This window comes from Cyprinus carpio, chromosome A13 (genome assembly GCF_018340385.1).
Source record: "Cyprinus carpio isolate SPL01 chromosome A13, ASM1834038v1, whole genome shotgun sequence".
In the NCBI taxonomy this organism is placed as follows: Eukaryota; Metazoa; Chordata; class Actinopteri; order Cypriniformes; family Cyprinidae; genus Cyprinus; species Cyprinus carpio.
This window is the reverse complement of record NC_056584.1, coordinates 18,192,085-18,210,840: the sequence shown is the minus strand read 5'-3', so window position 1 is coordinate 18,210,840 and position 18,756 is coordinate 18,192,085. Positions and strand designations below refer to the sequence as shown.

The window sequence follows — 18,756 nt, the reverse complement described above, 5'->3', positions numbered from 1 at the left end:
GTGTGTGTGTTTATTTAACTGAAGCAGCATTACAAAAATAACAAAACCTGATCAAACAAAAAGAAAAAAAACCTGTACGCCTATTAAAGTTTGTTTATGTCACTCTTCAACATGAGCTCCAGTTTATTCTGAAGCTGGCCCTCTGAATGGGTCATATTCACAAGGAGTCCTTCACAGGAATCTTTTCCATGTGTCCAAACACTCACAGCCTCTCCCTTTACTTGTCAGTGGGTCTTTAGGAAGCCTTGTGAACAGATGGAGTGGAAGTGGCTGTAGTTTCGTAATATCATGAGGGGAAGAGGCCACTGAAAGCATCCTGGACGGCGCGATGGCATGCTAGTCCTGATGTATAACCACCAGCCTGATCCTGCGGAGACGCTGTGCGCACATGATTCAAATACCTGGACATGGGAGAAGATGATTAGTTATAATAGTGAATAGCTTAACAGAGGTTTCCAAACAGACAATTTTGGCTTTGAGTATAATCTGGTTAATCCTCTAGAGGGAGCAGCTCTGCTGTTTTCCAAGCATGAGTCCATGGATTTCCCAACCACAGCAAAAAAAATTGTTTAATTTTAAAATTTATCAGACAAAAGTGTCTGCTGTTCCTATAATTATATTTTTGAAAAATATAATGTTATATAACATATTACTATTATTCAAAAGTTTGGGATGGGTAAGTTTTTTTATGTTTTGGAAAAATAAAGTAAAATAAATTGTGAAATAATATAATAATGTAAATTAACTTTTCTTTTTAATGTATTTTAAATTGTCATTTATTCCTTAGTTTTGTACTGCAAACCGTATATTTTATACAGTATATTTAATGAACCACATATTTTTGTGCAAGCCGTGATACATTTTTTGTAAAAAAAAAAAATGTCTTTACTGTCACTTTCAATCAATTTTATGCAGTCTTTCTTACAGATCTCAAAAGATTCTAAAAACAAAACTACATCACATTTAAATATTTAAGAATTCCTGTAGATAACTAAAATATCAATATTAATATGTAACAATCCGTCAAAAATGTCACTTCTTACATCATACATTGTTCTCCATTGTTCTCCAAATTGACAGCTGCCAGTTACCCACAAACCATCAGGACAAGCATCAGAAACCTAATGCTTGTGGGAGGAACTCTGAGATCTCACACTAGCCCAGCACCCCCAAAACTCTCCAGCAGCTGGAGTCCACAGCGGCCATTCATTATGAGAGAACTGAAAATTACATGTAAACTGATACTACAGTGAGAGTGAGAGAAAGATGGAAAGAGAGAGAAGGAAAGAGAGGGGAGTGATAGAGGGGGTCAGGTATCATCAGAAACACTTAAGCTCCTCTCAGCTTCACACACTTTCTAAACAAACAGAGATTACTGAAGCACTAGACCATGAGCTAATGCTGCTTCAGTTCTCCATCATTAATCCACAAACCACACATACCTGTATAAATCCACAAGTGAATCACTGTTATCACTTTTTAATCCAGATTCAGAATGAAAGAAAGTGGAAAAAAATAGTCTTTAAAACTAAAAATGAATTTGTTAGCATTAAATAAAAGTGCATGACCTTGATAAAATGGTTTATGTCCACCACATGTGGTAAAACTAATTGCAAATTATAAGAGCCATTTTATTTTCCATAAATTGTATATTATACATTGTATATTGTAAGCTATTTTCCATAAATTGTAAGGCTTGAAAAAAATGTTTTTCTTTTGTAACAACAAATGGGACTCACAAACTAAAATATTACATTTTTGGTAATAATAAAAAAAGTTCAAAACATTAAAATAAATTAATAATTATACATATTTTTATATGAATGGAACTCTCAAACCTAAGAACAAGAAGAGAAGTCCTAAAGGAAGAAAAGATTTAAAAGAAAACTGGAGGGAAGTTTGAAAAGTGACTAATGTGGGTTTGGACTATGACTAAAATGTTATATTACTGGCTGTCTGAATCTGGCTCCAACTATCTTGATGTATCCTTAACAGGATTGACGTGTTGCTGACATTGCTCGTTGTCAAATGGATGAGGTTGAAATTCTGACATGAAGTGAGTAGTGTTTTAGTTAAAACACGCAGCTGTATCAGTGTCGACACACTGTGGTGATGATGGTGTGCGTGTTTTTTTTGTCAGAGGGATCTGCGTTTCTTGCCAGCCTTTGATACCTAATAGAAGTGTGTGTGTGTGTGTGTGTGTGTGTGAGAGAGAGAGAGAGTTTGAGAGAGACTTTCCGAGCACAGGATTCGGCACAGAAATGTTCCCCTCAGAAAAAGCAGAGGAAACTCTCAAGCAGCTGTTGGACAATCTGTCATTATAACAGGGTCAGTGTCACACACACATTCCTCAACCAGATCTGGTTGCCCGCACTGCTATGTCAGACACACATATATCAAACTGCAACTCATCCATTACACAAATATCCTTATCAGAGTTCAGGGAGCAAACTCATCTATGCAGGAGCCGATAGAAGACCTGGGTCATTAAAACCTACTGGTCCGAAGGTATATTGCTGTTTACAGAAGCAGCATGTGTCTGTAATGCATGAAGATGTGTATCATGGTTTATGTTGTGAAGTGAGAAGGCAACAACTAAGTCTGAATGAGGCGAACAAAAACACACACCCATACACACATCTGGGAGATCATGGGTGAAGATTCCTTGCTCAAAGGGTAAGCCACACCATTGTGAAATGCAAAATTCACTCAAATCTGTGGACTGAGAGAGAGAGAAGGTGAACAAGTTTAGTTTGTTCGTTGAATTCCCATAATGCACCCTAGGGGTATGTTTTAAAAGTTCATCTCTCTCTCTCACTACCTCTAACACACAGAAATGGGGGCCATTTGCAAGCCAAATTTACCCTTGAAGCCAAGGCCAGAATCTTTGTTTTAGGCTTGTTTGCATATGCAAATTTCAAATCTCAACTCTCAAAATGCAGTTTCCAAAAAAAACTTACAGACAGGGAGAGGTGGAGGGATGGATGGAAGTCACTCAATGAATTATACTAATGAAATGTCTAATGAAGATCTTTGTGCTTAATATTTTTAAGCAGTAATTGTTTTACTAGGTTTTAAATGATTGCCTTAAACATGGCTATGTTCACAGTACCTCTTGTTCTTTATTACCTAAATAAACAACAATCAACCAGATTCGAAAAACACAATAAAGCTATTGACCCTGTTCACACACACTCCCTTTTCTGACCTGCTGATGGATTACTTCCTATACAGCACAAGATGACTTCCTATATGGCAAAGTGTGTTTCTATAGAAAAAGTAGTCTAAACATTGGCATGGCGAAAGACAAGTCCTTGGCAAGAAACTCAGAAACTCATGAAAACATTTAACACTAAAAAATAAAAAAAAATAAAAATTATGCAAAATAGAAGCATGTTCTCTAGTAGTTTCAGATTTTAGGACTCACTGAATAATTACGCACAACACAAAATGAATAAAAAGGAACAGAAGTAAAAAATAAATCACTGCAGGTTGTCAAACTATTTGGAATTTTACACTACCGTTCAAATGTTAGGGATCAGTAAGGTTTTTAAAAAAAAGAAATTAACTAAAAGAAACTTTTATTCAGCAAGGACGCATTAAATTGATTAAATTTAAATGAAAATAGAGACATTTATACAAAAGATTTCTATTTGAAATAAATGTTGTTTTTTTTTTTTTACTTTCTATTTATCAAATAACCTTTAAAAAAGGTACCATGGTTTCCACAAAATTATTAAACAGCATTTAAAAAAAAAAAAAAATTATAATAATAAATGTTTCTTGAACACAAAATCAGCTTATTATTGAATGATTTCTGAAGGATTGTGTGACAATGAAGACTGGATTAATGGCTGCTGACAATACAGCTTTGCTAGAAATAAATTATATTTTTAAATATATTAAAAAAGTTATTTAAAAAAAAAATATATATATTTGTTTCCCACAATATTACCATTTTTACTTTTTTGATCTAATAAAGGCATAAGAGACTTCTTTTCAAAACATTCAAAAATCTTAATGAACCCAAACTTTTGAATGGAATTCAATGTAACCTGGATTATTTCAAAACTTTAACAAAACCTAATATAAACACAGACTCGCATACAAGTCATGACCTGTCCAATACCAAATGCCTCTTAAGCTAATTACCTTATCCAAATCTCTGCAGACATGTCTCCAAACTCACCAGAGACATCACTCAACACTGACTGAATGTGTGTGTGTGCGTGTGCTTGTTTGTTTGTTTGTTTGTTTGTTTGTGTGTGTGTGTGTGTGTGTGTTTGTTTGTTTGTTTGTTTGTTTGTGTGTGTGTGTGTGTGTGTGTGTTTGTTTGTGTGTGTGTGTGTGTGTGTGTGTGTGTGTGTGTGTGTGTGTGTGTGTGTGTGTGTGTGTGTGTGTGTGTGTGTGTGTGTGTGTGTGTGTGTGTGTGCGTTTGTGCGCTTGTGTCCTGAGAGGTTCAGATGGGAAGTTTACTGCTCCATCAAGGGAGACTTGTACAGGCAAAATTTTAAATATATTTATATACAACATTGTAAGAGTAGAACATATTAAGGCATAGTTATCAAAAAAAAAAAAAAAACTCCGCTATTCATACAACACACATACACATTACACAGATGCAGCTGACTGCACTTGAAAACATTGTGTGTGGAGGAAAGAAAACTTTAACCCAATCACCTCCTTTCAAGACACACACACATACACACAGCTGTCTTTAATAAAATGCCCCACCCAATCTGTATTTATACAGGTACAGAACAGGGACGGACACAGAGGACAGGGTTCGCCTCGGGGGTGAGGAGGAAGTGAATACATACATGACCCTCCAAAAACACAAACCAGTCCAACATAAATCTCCACTAAATCATTGTCAAAACACACAAAGACAAATAGCAAAAAACAATCCGTCTCTCTGTCAACTTCACACACATACACACACACAACACTCAGAGACTCATCCGCTCTCGACTTCAAAAGACTGAAGCTGGAAAGAAAAAAAAGATTTCAGAACGACAGAGAAAAAGAAACAAAGAGAGAGTGCTCCACCCTATATTTTCTTTTCATAACCCTCACTCTTTTTCTTCTCCTGTCCTCTGCTTTTCAGCCCAAACCACATCACAAGATCCTCTGCTGAAGATTCCAGTGTCTATCTATCTATCTATCCATCTATCTATCTATCTATCTATCTATCTATCTATCTATCTATCTGTCTATCTATCAGCATCTGTGACAGAAACACACTTACAATGGAAGTCTATGAGCCAATACTTGCATTTTTGCTCCATTGACTTCAACTGCAAGTGTATAACTTAGAGTTTAGATTAATTTTAATTTAAGGTGAACATTCAGTCAATAAATGATTTTTGGGTAAACTATCCCTTTAATACTATAGTCATCAGTAGCCTAATAAAAGCTGTTTTATTTTACGAGTCGTCTCATGGGAGCAGACATGTTGAAATTATTATAGAGGTAGGATATAGTCAACAGCATTGGCAGAATAAAGATCACTGCATTAACGAGAGGTCCTAATATATACTAATATAGCTTCAAAGAGTGTGTGTGTTTGAGAAGAGTGACAGTGCGTCTTACAGAGAAAGTCAAACTTAAGTGAAGCGTGAAACTGCAAGCATAGCAAAAATGTCTGCAGACTTCCTGTTTACCCTGGGAGCAGGGCACCATGGGAGATGTGGTTTATTTGTTTGAATAAGAGGTCATTTATCTCTGTCAAACACACACTCTTACTGCCAGAAAGGGAAATGAGAAGGTACAAATTACAATATCCCTATGCATGAATATATCCCTATGCATAATAATAATTTTATTTAAATATAGTCTGTTCCTTGATACCCATCAATTAACTGGCATAGTGATAATATAATATAATATAATATAATATAATATAATATAATATAATATAATATAATATAATATAATATAATATAATATAATATAATATAATATAATATAATATAATATAATATAATATAATATAATATAGGTATAATTTTATTTAATTTGTTATAATGTAATATAATTTAGTTTTATATTTTTTACAGTTTTTATTTGTGGGTTAATAAAAAAATAAAAGTAACTTGTTGCTTTTTGCCTTGGCATGCATATTACTAGCATACTGACTGTTTATTAGTATTTATAAAGCACATATTAATGCCTAATTCTGCATGACCATATTTTAGATCCCTAAATCCTACCCCATACCTAAACTTTATGACTATCTTACTAATAAGTCATAGTTAATAGTTATGTAATATTTCCATGTTCACTAAAAGAGTTAAAAGACTCAACAAGGTAGACTCTGACCCAACACTAATGTAGTTAACTAATGTTAACCAATGAAACCTTATTGTAAAGTGTTACCATAAAATAATATAATTCACATTAGCAAAATGCAAGTGATTCTTACCCTAATCGGCCCAACTGATCCAGTTCTGGAACGGGCGGCCCATATGTGTCAATGCACAGAGGCTGATAGACGTATAACACCTCCTCCACACGAGACACAGAAGCCAAAGACACAGTCTGACCCTGAAGGAAAGAGACAGAGGGAAAGATGTATTTTTGCACTGTTTAGACAATACATATGCATATTTTTTTTGTCATTGTCACTACTAAACAAAAACTTAGCTGATTTAAATAGACTGCCCAATTGCTTCAAACCCGGCACATAAACACAGAAAATGATTGACAGGCAGAGATCATTTCTGATTGGTTAAGTATTCTGACTAGCTAAAAAGTCTAAGTCTATGGCTGTCACAGAAACAAGTGTGATTTCTGAGGACAACCATTTAGAAAGTAGGTACATTTTAAGCATAATATGTTTTTAAAAAATGCTTAGAGCACCTTAAAATGTTACACTGAAAATATTATTTTCACTTAATTTTCTTTAAATTATTTAATTTTACATTTTGTTTTATTTAACACACACTCGTTGAGTTTAAAATGGAACCGTAAATGCAGATAACCTCATTTAAACAACACTAACAGACATTCTGTCTGAGATGATGTCTCTCACACACAAATGCATGAGTGCCAATAACATCCCTCTATGGATCCAGATCCAAGCAGGGGATCTATAGATGTATGACAATGTCACTCACTGCCAACATACACACACACACACACACACACACACACACACACACACAAAGGCAGCACACACAAGGGAGACTGAACTTGTTGGAGACAGACAGAAACCACAGCATGGAGGGAGTGTGTGTGTGTGTGTGTGTGTGTGTGTGTGTGTTTGTGGAGAGAGGGAATTTCCATGGGATAGCTTCTCGTTACTTTGGTTTGAAAGTACTGCATGCATTTAAATGGCAACAAAACAGCAAAGTAAAATAATGCCACACAAAACAGGGAGAGAAAAACGAGAAACCAGAGCGTGAAAAAAGAGCACTAGTGAGGTTTTATGATCTGTTAATTGACAATTCATTAAACATTCCTGAATGTGAGCACCTGAAATGTGCAGTCAAGGTCCAAAATTACATTTTTGCAACACTAAAAAATGGATGGCAAAATTTCATATTTCAAGGAAATTCATATTTCTTATTCTGTAATGACACATTAAATTGATCAAAAGTGAAGTAAAGACATTCATAATATTACAAAAAAAATTGTTACATTTAATGTTACATTTTTCAAATAAATTCTGTTCTATCAAACTTCCTATGCATCAAAGCATCCTGAAAAAAAATGCATCATGGTTTCCACAAAAATATTACACAGCACAACTGTTTCCAGCATTTAATAATAATATGAAATGTTTCTTGAGCATTAAATCAGCATATTAAAATGATTTCTGAAGGATCATGTGACACTGAAGACTGGCTGAAAATTTAGCTTTGCCATCACAGCAATTCATTTTAAAATTTTATTATATAGAAAACCATTATTTTACAATTTAATAATCTGTATTGACTGTATTTTAATCAAATAAATGCATAAGAGCATAAGAGAATTATTAAAAAAAAAAATACTTCTTACTGACCACAAACCTTTGGACAACAGTATATATTTTAAAATAATTTAGAAAAAAATAGCGGCTTGAGACCCCTATCATTCTTGCTATTCAAATCAAACTTGTATTGCTTCAATGCATTTCTTCAACAAAGTTACTGGCCAGTTAGCCATTTTATTTATTCACTGAAAACTATTTTTCCTCACATTGACACCAGCAAACAACAACACACACGCAAATTCACAAAAGCAGATGCAGCACTCCAATTCTAAAAACTGAACACTTAAACTTTCTACATACACACCAAATGTTTGTGGTTAATAACGAATTCAAAATAACAAACACAAATTATCTTGTCCGCCCAGTCTGATCAGTTCCAAACACAATTTGTCTAGAGATTTCCATGTCAACACATAAAAGCCATCCCATCATAGATTACCCTGTCAACAGCCTAATACAGTGGAAAACTCTTCAGAACTCCAGTACACACACACACCACTGTAAACCACTACCGCATCTTTACCAACTCAAAAATGAACATCTGTGCTCAACATATATTTGAGGTGTTGTGTGTGTGTGTGTGTGTGTGTATGTATAAAGAAATGCTGCTGATTCTGAGCATGCTGAGTGACTATAGATACATATTCACTCCCCAGCTTCCTTAAAACAGAGCTGCCGGCTCGATCCATCTTCATTACTGTGCGGGGGTGGAGAGGGAAGGAAATCCCTGAGCTGAAACACCCGTCCGGTTGTCTGCGCATTCAGAGTTTCACTCCAAGCAGTTACACACAGCTTAACAGGGCCTTGTGTTCAAATTAATCATATATCTGCTGCGTTTCGACATTCAGTAACGTGCAGCGCTTTAACCTCACCCCGGCCTGGGCAGTGAATCAGTCCATATGTTTGACATTAACACATAGTAAACATGTTTTTACGAGGCGGACTTGAATTTTACATTTTTAAAATAAACCATCACCCCTGGTTCTGCATTTTAGACTGTCTTGGGAGGCACAGAACATTTTGACTGGCACAGGAAAGGCTCTACGTTGCAATGGCTCATTTGTTTGTTCATTCTGTGGGTGTGATCATTTTCCTCACCAAACCAACAAATGCCAGTTATTATTTCTGAGGTGTGTTGGTAATGCATCTTGCCAGCATTCAGCTACAAGTATCAACCAGAATGTGGGACTGGATTTGGGAAATTCTGTTATAAACTATTCCATCTTAAAGTTGGCTTTAGGAAGAAGACCAAAAGAAAGCTGGGTTTCCAAACAGTTATTTAAATCTTAAAGGGAACTGCATATACTTCTGTAGCATTTTATTCAAATCAAAGTTTCTTGCACCAAAAAGAGTCATAGTTTAGTTTTACTGACCATAATTATATAGCATAAAACCAGGCTGTTTTTGCTACTGTACCTTTAAGGGTTAATGTAAATGATTATTATGATTAGCTATTCTCCTTGTATCAGTGTAGTGCACACTGTCGGTCACCAGGGCAGACCAAGTTGACCACAGACTTTAAAGCTTATTCTGTGAAGAACCACCAATTTAGACATTAAGAGCCATAAGATTGAAATTTAAAATAACTTTCTGATGTAACATTTGAAGTGAGTAACATAAAATCAGATACAACTCTATATATAAAAATACATGTGCGCCCAAGAATATCTTGAGTACAAACTACAAAGTTCCTCAGTCAAATCTCTAAACATCTTTAAAAAAGAAATATGGCAAGAACCTTGAAATCACTGTCAAATTCAGCTAATTGTTGCAGCCTTATACATTGAAAACATTGTTTCCCATTGGACTGATAAAATTAAAGTGATGTAAAGTCAGTCAATCAGTTTCCCCCTTGCTTTTAGATTTTTTTTTTTGAAAGAGTTCTTAATTCTGATCATTTAAATTTACATTGAATGCATTTGACAAAAGGAAAGCAATAGGGCTAGCAATTGTCATAGGCATCCTGATTCATTGACATTTATATTTAGTTGCTGATTTGATAAGTATTGCAATTTTTATTTAATTTTTTTATGTATTTAGAATTTTATACATTTTGGCTCTCAATGTCCAATATATTGGTTTCTGTTTAACTACTTTAAATATTTAATAATCAAAAAATGCAATAATAAAAGTGTTCTTTAAAGTAATTTTTAAAAAAATACTGATTTCCGTTTATATCTTGATTGGATCTTTTTTTATTTAGATTACAGTTAGATTGTGTCATATATTAATAATAATTTTTTTATTTAAATAAATTTCATGCCATCCTATGACCCCACTGGAAGTTTTCTAGGGATCCCTGATTAAGAAACATTGCTTTAAAGCTAAACTCTATACAACTACTACATAAAATCATTTTTGTTGATAACTATTGCTAAAAAATCCTCATAAAAAGGATTGTCCATAACGTTTTTACAAAAGTACATTTGACAAAACCCAATTAAACATTGTGTGTTCTGGGCAAATTTCTTTTTCGTTAAGTCGAGAGGAATGTGAGAGAATGGCAAAAGGTTTCTGTTTCACATGGGATCAGGCGGGAGAGCGCGTCGGGACTCTGACTATGCAAGTCTTCAGAATCAGGACGCTCCAAGGTCAACAAATATAAACTGTCTATCAGCACCTCTACTGACCTTCACACACACACACACTCATCTCAGATCAGCACATTTTAAAATGATCACACACTCACACTGCTCTGCATGTGCCACAAGCAAAAATGTCACAAAAACCTACAGATATCACTACAAATACAACAAAATATACTCATCAACACATTATCTTAAATATCTTGCCCTATTCACAGCAAAAAAATCTTCAATCACTGAATACACAGTGAGAAAGTGTTCTGAATTTATCGTGTAACACTAGTGAACATACATCCAAGTTCAGTGGGGATAAAGTGAGCTTTGTGGACCCTCCAGCTGGCATTAACTGAGCTCAAGTAACAAGTGTGAGAGCCAATGCCCTCTCCATGCCCTGTAACACACACTATTTTGATCTCCAAGCCTCTACTAGCTCTCTCTCCACATGTATGCCGAGTATGATTCTGCCTGCAAAAAGTCAGATGGACACACACATTGCTTAACTGCACAGCTCAGAAACATCTGTGTGTTAAATATAACTATACACACATGCCTCTTGCCTAGTAGTGTAAAGCCATCTAAAGCTGACAATCAATTTTTTAACAAGTAATACCCTCCCTGTGCCAAGATCCATGCCAACGTACACACAAATAATCTCTCAATCACACACACACACACACACACACACACACACTGATCTTGGATTATATACACACACACAAACACAGACAATTGTGCACACTGTTTCTGTTTTTAATCTCAAACAGCAGTTTTTTGAGATGTGCTGTATTTCTCCCCCTCCTCGTTTGCATACACATTCATGACGTGTTGGTTCAGGTCTGTGTCCTTTGCAGTGACCGCTGACGGGATTTTTTTAAAAAGAAAAAACCTGTCGTACCTGCTTTACAACACAGGTGCACAACAAAATGATATAAACACACACACACTCCCACGTCATACTCAAACACTACCTAATACAAACATGCTGGTGTGTCTGTGTGTACACGAATGCTCATACACATAGTGTGCTAAATATAACACAGGAAACATAAGATGTTTATAAACATATGAAAAAAACATTTATGATGTCTATGGTTTAGAAGGTCATTTACTGATCTCATCTGTATTTAATGTGTAAATTTATCATTTGTAGAAAAATAAACAAACTTAATACGTCATTATATTTATAATTACATTACATTTATTTAGAATACACACACACACACACATATATACATCAAATTAATTCCAGGATATATATATGTATATATATATATGTATATATATGTATATATATATATGTATATATATATATATAATATATATATATATATATATATATATATATATATATATATATATATATATATATATATATATATATATATATATATATATATATATATCCTGGAATTAATTTGATTAATTATTAATTAATATGATGTCAGCCCTACCAGTTGTGCATGTGTGTATGTGTGTTTTTCCCTCACCATCATTATTCCAGTAGAGAAGATGTTTGCTGGCTTGACATTTTGCTTCTGTTTTTCTATCTGGGTCTCCAGTTGAGAGGCTCGATCTTTATGTTGGGCTAACAGCACAGCCGCGGGTAACTTGGAAATTTCCTGCAAACACAAACACAACATTCAGGATATGATTTTATTTTAGACACTTTAATTGTCAGTGAAGAGAGGACAGTGATGGATAGGAGAGGAATATCAGGAAATAACAGCTGGACTCAAACTTGCATCGCTTGCAAAAGCACCATAACTCAATGTGCCAGAGCACTAACCACTGCCACAACTCCAACTAGATAAGGATATAGTTTTATTTATTGTGGGTGAAGTATACACAATATTTTTAAGAATTTTCTACTTGTTTTACATGATAGTCTATAGACCTACATTACCTTTACAGACTACCAGTTGACAACTCTGGACACAAAGGACAAAGTCTAAAGTCAGATGCACATGCTAATGTAGAAAGGCCATGAGGTATCAACCCATGGAACAAATCAACACTTAAAATGTGTGTGTACCAGTTCATCCAGCAGGGCTTGTTTGTTTTTCCTTTTAGCCTGTAGTTGTCTCTGTTCCTCCTGCAGGGTCTCCAGTCTCCTCTGCTCTGAACCCTGCTGCTCCTGCAACAACAGCTCCTCCAACTCCTCCTGCTCACGTGTCTAACAGAGAGACAATTCAATTAAAATATTTTTTTTTAAAAATGGAAAATAAAAAAATAAAGCTCAATTGAATCTGGAGCACACACACAAATTGCTAGGCTGTGACTGCAATGAGATGTTATTCTGATGAAATCATCCATCTGCTCAATCAAAACTATGCACATAAACCCACCAATTTGGCTTTGTTTCTCTGTATAATGTCTTTGTTATCTCGCTGGTACTGTTCCATCATCTGCTTGGTCCTTTCAACATCTATGTTATTTGTCAGGTTAAACACTGGAGACACACACAAAAATACATTTGAAAACACAAAAAAAGATTATTTAAAAACAAATAAATAATTGATATATGCATCTCACCAATGTCCTCCACCTGCTCCAAGTAGTCATTATATTCTTTCAGAGTGTAAAAATCAAATTCCCTCTTATTATAGCTGAAAGATGAGAAGAAGAAAAAAAGAAAGAAAATAGATACATCATTAAAATGCCATAATTAGCCATTAAGACAATCCTGGATGCACCTATACACTTTTTTCTGCCACATACATTTTAAGAACTTTCTTGCGGATCTCCACCTCTTTATCGATGGCTGGATCTTCGAAGAGCTGCACGCGGAAATTACTCTTTCTGAGAGGAGTGTTGCACTGCACACAGTTACCTGAACCACGGACAAACAGCATCTCCACACAGCTCTCACACCTGAAACACACACACACACACACACAAACATTTTACTCATACTGGCAGAATGTCTGCTGAAAGAGGGTCAAAATAAACAGTAATGAAATGTGAAATCTGCTGGAAAAGCCTTCAGAAGCGATTCCACACAAACACACATTTCAATCATCTCACTGCTTCAGAGGGTAAAATTTGGCCCTAAAAACTTTCCAAACAGAGCCATAAGTTAGACTAATGGATAAAACAGAGGTCTGATATGTGTGTGTGTGTGGTGGTCTTACTCGATTATAATGGAGATGATGGGTCGGGTTTGAAGCAAAGCAGACATACATATTAAGGGCTGAAAAAGTACAGTGTGTGTTAAAAAAAAAACAATGTTACATCTTGCCCAGGATTTGTGTATATAACTAATGCTGAGTTTCAACTAGATTTTCTTAAAAATACAGTAAGCAATCTTTCATTTTCCACTGAGCAGTTAAACTTTCCTTTTCTCTGTCTTTTTTTCATTTCCCTGCTCTTTCTACAGAATAAGTTGCTCACTGAAACTGTTCAATATGACAGGTAGTGTATATGATACAGTGGACAACATTTCTGTAAACAATCTTTGCTGGTGACAGGAAATTAAATATAAATATTTAAAAAAAAAACTTTTTGTTTTGTTTTTTTCTGATGCTGTCAGTGAAAATTTACCAGGGCAGGTAAAGCAAATTTTAAGTATTAGTCTGATTAGGCTAGAAGGTTAAAAAAAATGTATGTATTTACAGAAAATTAAAATGATTTCCCTTCTTACTAGCTGAACTTACTATATATATATATATATATATTATAGCTATATATATATATATATATATATATATATATATATATATATATATATATATATATATATATCCTTTTTGATCACTGAACTGAGATCAGGACACATAGCAGACCTGAACCTGTGCAACCTGCATCAGCACCACAACTCAAAGTGTCAGGAACATGTGTACTAACCACTGCACCAAAGCTCAGCTTATATCTAGCCTGGGTTTTCTCTGTTCACTTTTTAACTTTCTTTAGAGGGTAGACTCTATACTTCTCCCTGACTCATGACCTGAACAGACACAAGGTGAGAGTGCACGTGTGTGAGAGAGAGAGAATGACAGACCTTTAAAAAAGCCAGCAAAACACAAGTACGAACACAGACTCTCATGTGAATAAATGCTAGACATTCCCTGCTCATTCCTCCACTCCCAATCCGTGTTTGTCAGCATGTTGAGAGGTTACTACACTCCTCTAACTCAGCACAACTGACCCCATCACACACACACACGCACACACACAAAATCTGCAAACTCCTGCATTTCACACACAAACAAGCACACATAAGCTACCTGTGACCCTCTCATCAACTATCTCTCACACACACCTACTTGTGCCCTTCCCTCTCACTGCTGCAGGTCATCAGGACACACTCAGCATCAGCCTTACAGTCAAAAACATTGTTTCCTCAACCACAGGCACTTTTATGTCCCGTGGCTGATTTTTAATAAAACTAACAGATTTCAAGTTTTTCAAATGTTTTTTTTAATTCGATTTTATTGTTTGTAGACCCAAAAATAGAAGAACAATTATTGAACATTTCAATATTTATTACGTCAAAAACTATCTATTTTTGCAAAAAAAATATTGTCTCTCAGTTCTGGTTGTGATTTTAAAATCAACCCAAAAACTTTTTTGTACTTTGTTACCAAGTACACAACAGTGCCGATAAAAAACTTTTTTGAGATGATAAATGAGACATGATGTGTGTAGAATCAAGAAAAATGTAGGTAAACATCACTATTCATGTTTTTTTTTTTAAATACAATTTACAATTTTTCTCAATTGCTTTGAATCAATTCTCAAACAAGAATATATTTTCTCAAAAAAGTAAGTTTAGATCTTAGAACAATTAGTTCAGAAACTTGATTTGAATTTCTTATTAATTTAAGCATGTTTTTCTCACATGTGTAAAAGAGTAAGTAAAACTATCCACAATTGGCACCATTGCTAAATTCACATGGCTTGCTTGATCAAAACTGATTTCGAGTTGATTATCAGTGAAATGATCATACTCTCCACAACTTCTAGGCAAAACATCCTTTCATTTTATGAGCCATCCCATGCAAAATGATCATTCAGTTATTTAAAATTGGTCAGACACACATATATAGTTGTGGTCAAAATTTTACATACACTTTGCATTATCTGCAAAATGTTAATTATTTTAACCAAAATAAGAGGGATTGTACACAAAGCATGTTATTTTATATTTAGTACTGACCTGAATAAGAAATTTCACATTTTGTAATTGTTGCGTATGAGTCCCTCAGTTGTCTTCAGTGTGAAAAGATGGATCTTAAAATCATACAGTCATTGTTGGAAAGGGTTCAAATATGCAAAAGATGCAGAGTTTCAGGGGACTTGAAAGATTTTTCTGAAGATCAGCAGGCAGTTTAACTGTTCAGGACAAACAAGGAACTCATGAACAATCACAAAAAAAAAAAAAAAAAAAAAAACAAAGCTATGGATCTTACAGGTAACAACACAGTATTAAGAATCAAGCGTATGTAAACTTTTGAACGGGTACATTTTTATAAATCCAACTATTATTTTCTCTTGGGGACTATAGGTACATGTCTTTGCTGTGAAATATCTTATGCAGGTCAGTACTAAATAAAAATTAACATACATTTTGTATAATCCCTTTTATTTTAGTAAAATTATTAATAATTTGTAGATACTGCCAAGTGAATGTATTTGACCACAACTGTATATTCCATAAATATCTATGAAAGATTTTTTTCTGTTTACATGTAACACAAAATAATGTACTGTATACATTTAAATATACTACTATTAACTTTTTCCAGTAAACGTATACCTGTTGTTGAAATCTAAGCTCCATGTGCTATACAATAGCATTCAGCTACATAAACCTGAGTGTCAACAAAAAAGTAAAACAAAAATGACATTTCCAGGATTGACTGCCACAGTATAAAAAAAAAAAAAAATTCTAACCTTTATGAATAGTACAGCAACGAAATAAAAAAATAATTTTGGTAGCAGACAATGGCCATTTACTAGCTTTGTTTCCTTCATCCTGATTTTCTGCATACAGAGCGGGGTGTGTGTGCTGGACTGTCTCCAGCAGTGTGTCATCAGTGTGTAATATATTCATTCATTCTCTGAGTCTCAGGTCAGCAGTCCACCATGAGTCCTTAAGCTCTCTGCAGGTCAAAGGCATTCAGAGCGAGAGGAGTCACATGACCTCAGACACACATCATCCATGAGATCCACATACTATAATGCACCCTCTCTGTGGCTAAATGACTACTCTCGTGAACCAGATGAAGCTCTAGTTTGAACACACGTTTGTCTGTATTTATCCTTAACACATTTATCATTGTAATAGTTTTCACCAAAATACCACTGTTACAATTTTTTGTTATTACTAGAAAAAAAAAATGTCAACATTAGGTCAACTGACAGAACTGTCACTGCGTTGTCGCTACATCTTGGTCGTGTGCATGAAACATATGAAATGTAAATGATTATAAAAGCGCTTTATAATATCTGAAGAACATCACATGCTAATTTATTATGATTTTACAGTTATGGCTGAAACTATGGTTCCCATGGTAACTTTTTGTAAGGAGAGTCTCAAGACAAAAGTTAGATGTCATAATAATATCGGTTTACTGCACTCACAGGTTGAAACACTGTAAGACTTTACTATACAAGTAAAACGAACCAAACGCGTATAATAAAACTTTTAGTCTTGGCCATCACGAATAAGTCCTAAGGTTTGAATAATAAGAGATATGAAACAGGTACTCACAGCGTGTGTCCACACACATTCACCATCAGCTTCAGAGATGGATTTCTGTATTTGGTCGTCTTGCACCTCGGGCATCCCTGATCATCCATTATTATTATTATTATTTGTTTTATTCCGCCTGTAAAGGAATAAACACTAATCAACACACTCCACAGCGTATAGTAGTGTTACATTCAAAATCGCCCTGGTGGAAACAAAAACGTCTATTACAACCGTTCCCATTCAAACACTGCTCGAGTTTGAGCGATGTCCAGCGCTGAGTTTTAGCTATAGATAGACAGACAGACAGACAGACAGACAGACATAGTATAGATAGAAAGATAGACAGACAGACAGACAGACAGACAGAGTATAGATAGAAAGATAGACAGACAGACAGACAGACAGACAGACAGAGTATAGATAGAAAGATAGATAGACAGACAGACAGACAGACAGACAGAGTATAGATAGATAGATAGATAGATAGACAGACAGAGTATAGATAGAAAGATAGACAGACAGACAGAGTATAGATAGATAGATAGACAGACAGACAGACAGACAGAGTATAGATAGAAAGATAGACAGACAGACAGACAGAGTATAGATAGAAAGATAGACAGAGTATAGATAGATAGATAGATAGATAGATAGATAGATAGATAGATAGATAGATAGATAGATAGATAGATAGATAGATAGATAGATAGATAGATAGATAGATAGATAGACAGACAGAGTATAGATAGAAAGATAGATAGATAGATAGATAGATTATAGATAGGTAGGTAGTCAGACAGACAGACAGACTTTGTTTTGATATATTGTTAGTATGACAGACAGAGTATAGATAGATAGATAGATAGATAGATAGATAGATAGATAGATAGATAGATAGATAGATAGATAGATAGATAGATAGATAGATAGATAGATAGATAGATAGACAGACAGACAGAGTATAGATAGATAGATGATAGAAAGATAGATAGATAGATAGATAGATAGATAGATAGATAGATAGATAGATAGATAGATAGATAGATAGATAGATAGATAGATAGATAGATAGATAGATAGATAGATAGACAGAGTATAGATAGATAGATAGACAGACAGACAGACAGAGTATAGATAGAAAGATAGACAGACAGACAGAGTGAGTATAGATAGACAGACAGACAGACAGACAGACAGAGTACAGATAGATAGATAGATAGATAGATAGATAGATCGATAGATAGATAGATAGATAGACAGACAGTCAGCAGAGTTTAGATAGATAGATAGATAGATAGATAGATAGATAGATAGATAGATAGATAGATAGATAGATAGATAGATAGATAGATAGATAGATAGATAGATAGATAGATAGATAGATAGATAGATATTTTCATAAAAAAAATCCATTTGGTTGTATTATATAACAATAATTGTCTAAAGTAAGGGTTTTTGTTATTTTTTTTTTAAAGAGACAATACTATAAGACCAAGTAT

General features: G+C 34.5%; 1 protein-coding gene across 1 annotated transcript; it reads right to left on the bottom strand.

Moving 5' to 3' along the window:
* Positions 1 to 2: 2 nt before the first annotated feature.
* Positions 3 to 17,489, bottom strand: LOC109044906 (CDK-activating kinase assembly factor MAT1-like). Its single transcript, XM_042769162.1, has 8 exons — positions 17,276 to 17,489; positions 13,282 to 13,434; positions 13,096 to 13,169; positions 12,909 to 13,012; positions 12,596 to 12,736; positions 12,051 to 12,182; positions 6,425 to 6,546; positions 3 to 401 (listed from the first exon to the last, which is right to left on the bottom strand). Exons 1-8 carry the CDS (start codon positions 17,362 to 17,364, stop codon positions 287 to 289), a joined length of 930 nt encoding a protein of 309 aa, XP_042625096.1. The 5' UTR covers positions 17,365 to 17,489; the 3' UTR covers positions 3 to 286.
* Positions 17,490 to 18,756: the final 1,267 nt, after the last annotated feature.

Bases quoted from the DNA above. Each gene is read 5' to 3' on its own strand.
- LOC109044906 (XM_042769162.1), bottom strand. From the start codon at position 17,364: ATGGATGATCAGGGATGCCCGAGGTGCAAGACGACCAAATACAGAAAT. The intron at 12,183-12,595 runs GTACACACACAT...TTGTGTTTGCAG, and splicing joins AAGCCCTGCTGGATGAACTG to GAAATTTCCAAGTTACCCGC. The intron at 6,547-12,050 runs GTGAGGGAAAAA...TCTTTCCTTCAG, and splicing joins TCTCTACTGGAATAATGATG to GGTCAGACTGTGTCTTTGGC.